Source organism: Oncorhynchus masou, chromosome 12, assembly GCF_036934945.1.
Source record: "Oncorhynchus masou masou isolate Uvic2021 chromosome 12, UVic_Omas_1.1, whole genome shotgun sequence".
In the NCBI taxonomy this organism is placed as follows: Eukaryota; Metazoa; Chordata; class Actinopteri; order Salmoniformes; family Salmonidae; genus Oncorhynchus; species Oncorhynchus masou.
In genome coordinates, this window is record NC_088223.1 from 4523048 (window position 1) to 4525547 (window position 2500).

General features: G+C 51.3%; 1 protein-coding gene across 1 annotated transcript in view; it reads right to left on the minus strand.

The window, feature by feature from the left end:
- Positions 1-2500, minus strand: part of LOC135549478 (CUB and sushi domain-containing protein 1-like) — a 1027892-nt gene that overhangs the window by 711065 nt on the left and 314327 nt on the right. Inside the window, 1 exon segment of the mRNA XM_064979475.1 lies at positions 2329-2500. This exon segment is cut by the window's right edge and continues 23 nt beyond it. Coding sequence (XP_064835547.1) covers positions 2329-2500 — 172 coding nt within the window.

The window sequence follows — 2500 nt, forward strand, 5'->3', positions numbered from 1 at the left end:
ACACACACACACACACACACACACACACACACACACACACACACACACACACACACACACACACACACACACACACACACACACACACACAGAGGAACACACACATACACACACACACACACACACACACACAGAGGCACACACAGAGACAAACACACATACACACACCATGTATGTCTGTATGTGGGCTTCCTGAGTCCCCCGGGATGGTCACAGATTACTCTGTCACAGCGCTCTGCTCAGCATGGCACAAACTACAGGCACTACACTGAGAGAGACAGAGCTGGTGTGTTTGTGTCTGTGTGTGTGTGAGCGTGCATGAGTGCGTGCGTAAGTGTACCGGTGTGTGTGTGTGTATTGGTATGGGTGTACCAGTGTGTGTGTGTGTGTGTGTGTGTGTGTGTGTGTATTGGTATGGGTGTACCGGTGTGTGTGTATTGGTTATCCACGTCGGCACCAACGATGTTAGGATGAAACAGTCAGAGGTCACCAAGCGCAACATAGCTTCTGCGTGTAAATCAGCTAGAAACATGTGTCGGCATCGAGTAATTGTCTCTGGCCCCCTCCCAGTTAGGGGGAGTGATGAGCTCTACAGCAGAGTCTCACAACTCGATTGCTGGTTGAAATCTGTTTTCTGCCCCTCCCAAAACTGGATAATTGTAGATAATTGGCTCACTCACTCACAAACAGGACCAAGCCTGGCCTGCTGAGGAGTGACGGACCCCATCCTAGCTGGAGGGGTGCTCTGATCTTATTTACGAACATAGACAGGGCTCTAACTCCTCTAGCTCCACAATGAAATAGGGTGTAGGCCAGGCAGCAGGCTGTTAGCCAGCCTGCCAGCTTAGTGGAGTCTGCCACTAGCACAGTCAGTGTAGTCAGCTCAGCTATCCCCATTGAGGCCGTGTCTGTGCCTCGACCTAGGTTGGGCAAAACTAAACATGGCGGAGTTCGCCTTAGCAATCTCACTAGAATAAAGACCTCCTCCATTCCTGCCATTATTGAAAGAGATCGTGAGAGACGCAAACTAGGTCTCAACCTTTAAGTCTTTACTGAAGACTCATCTCTTCAGTGGGTCATATGATTGAGTCTAGTCTGGCCCAGGAGTGAGAAGGTGAACGGAAAGGCTCTGGAGCAACGAACCACCCTTGCTGTCTCTGCTGGCCGGTTCCCCTCTTTCCACTGGGATTCTCTGCCTCTAACCCTATTACAGGGGCTGGGTCACTGGCTTACTGGGGCTCTCTCATACCGTCCCTAGGAGGGGTACGTCACGTGAGTGGGTTGAGTCACTGACGTGGTCTTCCTGTCTTGGTTGGCGCCCCCCCTTGGGATGTGACGTGGCAGAGATCTTTGTGGACTTTACTCAGCCTTGTCTCAGGATGGTAAGTTGGTGGTTGAAGATATCCCTCTTGTGGTGTGGGGGCTGTGCTTTGGCAAAGTGGGTGGGCTTATATCCTGCCTGTTTGGCCCTGTCCGGGGGTGTCCTCGGATGGGGCCACAGTGTCTCCTGACCCCTCCTGTCTCAGCCGCCAGTATTTATGCTGCAGTAGTTTATGTGTCGGGGGGCTAGGGTCAGTCTGTTATATGTGGAGTACTTCTCCTGTCCTATTCGGTGTCCTGTGTGAATTTAAGTGTGCTCTCTCTAATTCTCTCTTTCTCTCTTTCTCTATCTCTCAGAGGACCTGAGCCCTAGGACCATGCCTCAGGACTATCTGGCATGATGACTCCTTGCTGTCCCCAGTCCACCTGGCCGTGCTGCTGCTCCAGTTTCAACTGTTCTGCCTGCGGCTATGGAACCCTGCCCTGTTCACCGGACGTGCTACCTGTCCCAGACCTGCTGTTTTCAACTCTCCAGAGACAGCAGGAGAGGTAGAGATACTCTCAATGATAGGCTATGAAAAGCCAACTGACATTTACTCCTGAGGTGCTGACTTGCTGCCCCCTCTACAACCACTGTGATTATTATTATTGGACCATGCTGGTCATTTACGAACATTTGAATTTGTTATAATCTCCACACGGCACAGCCAGAATATGTATCAGTGTGGGTTTGTGTATCGGTGTGTGTGTGTGTGTATCAGTGTGTGTGTATCAGTGTGTGTGTACCGGTGTGTGTGTTTGTGTGTACCGTTGGGTGTGTATCAGTGTGTGTGTACAGGTGTGTGTGTATGTGTGTGTGTGTGTGTATATGTCTGTGTGTGTGTGTGTGTGTGTGTATCAGTGTGTTTGTGTATCGGTGTGTGTGTATCAGCGTGTGTGTATCAGCGTGTGTGTGATGTGTGTGTGTGTGTGTGTGTAGGTGTGTGTAGGTGTGTGTAGGTATCCTACCTCTGCAGTAGGGCAGGGGGAAGTCCCATGCTGCGGTGCCAGCAGACGTAGCCAGACAGGACAGCGTGGTGTGACCCTCCAACACGAAGCCCGGGCTGCAGCTGTACCTGATCTTCTCTCCAATGTTAAAGGTTGAGCCCTGTTGAAGACCGTTGACCAGCTGGCCTGGGTT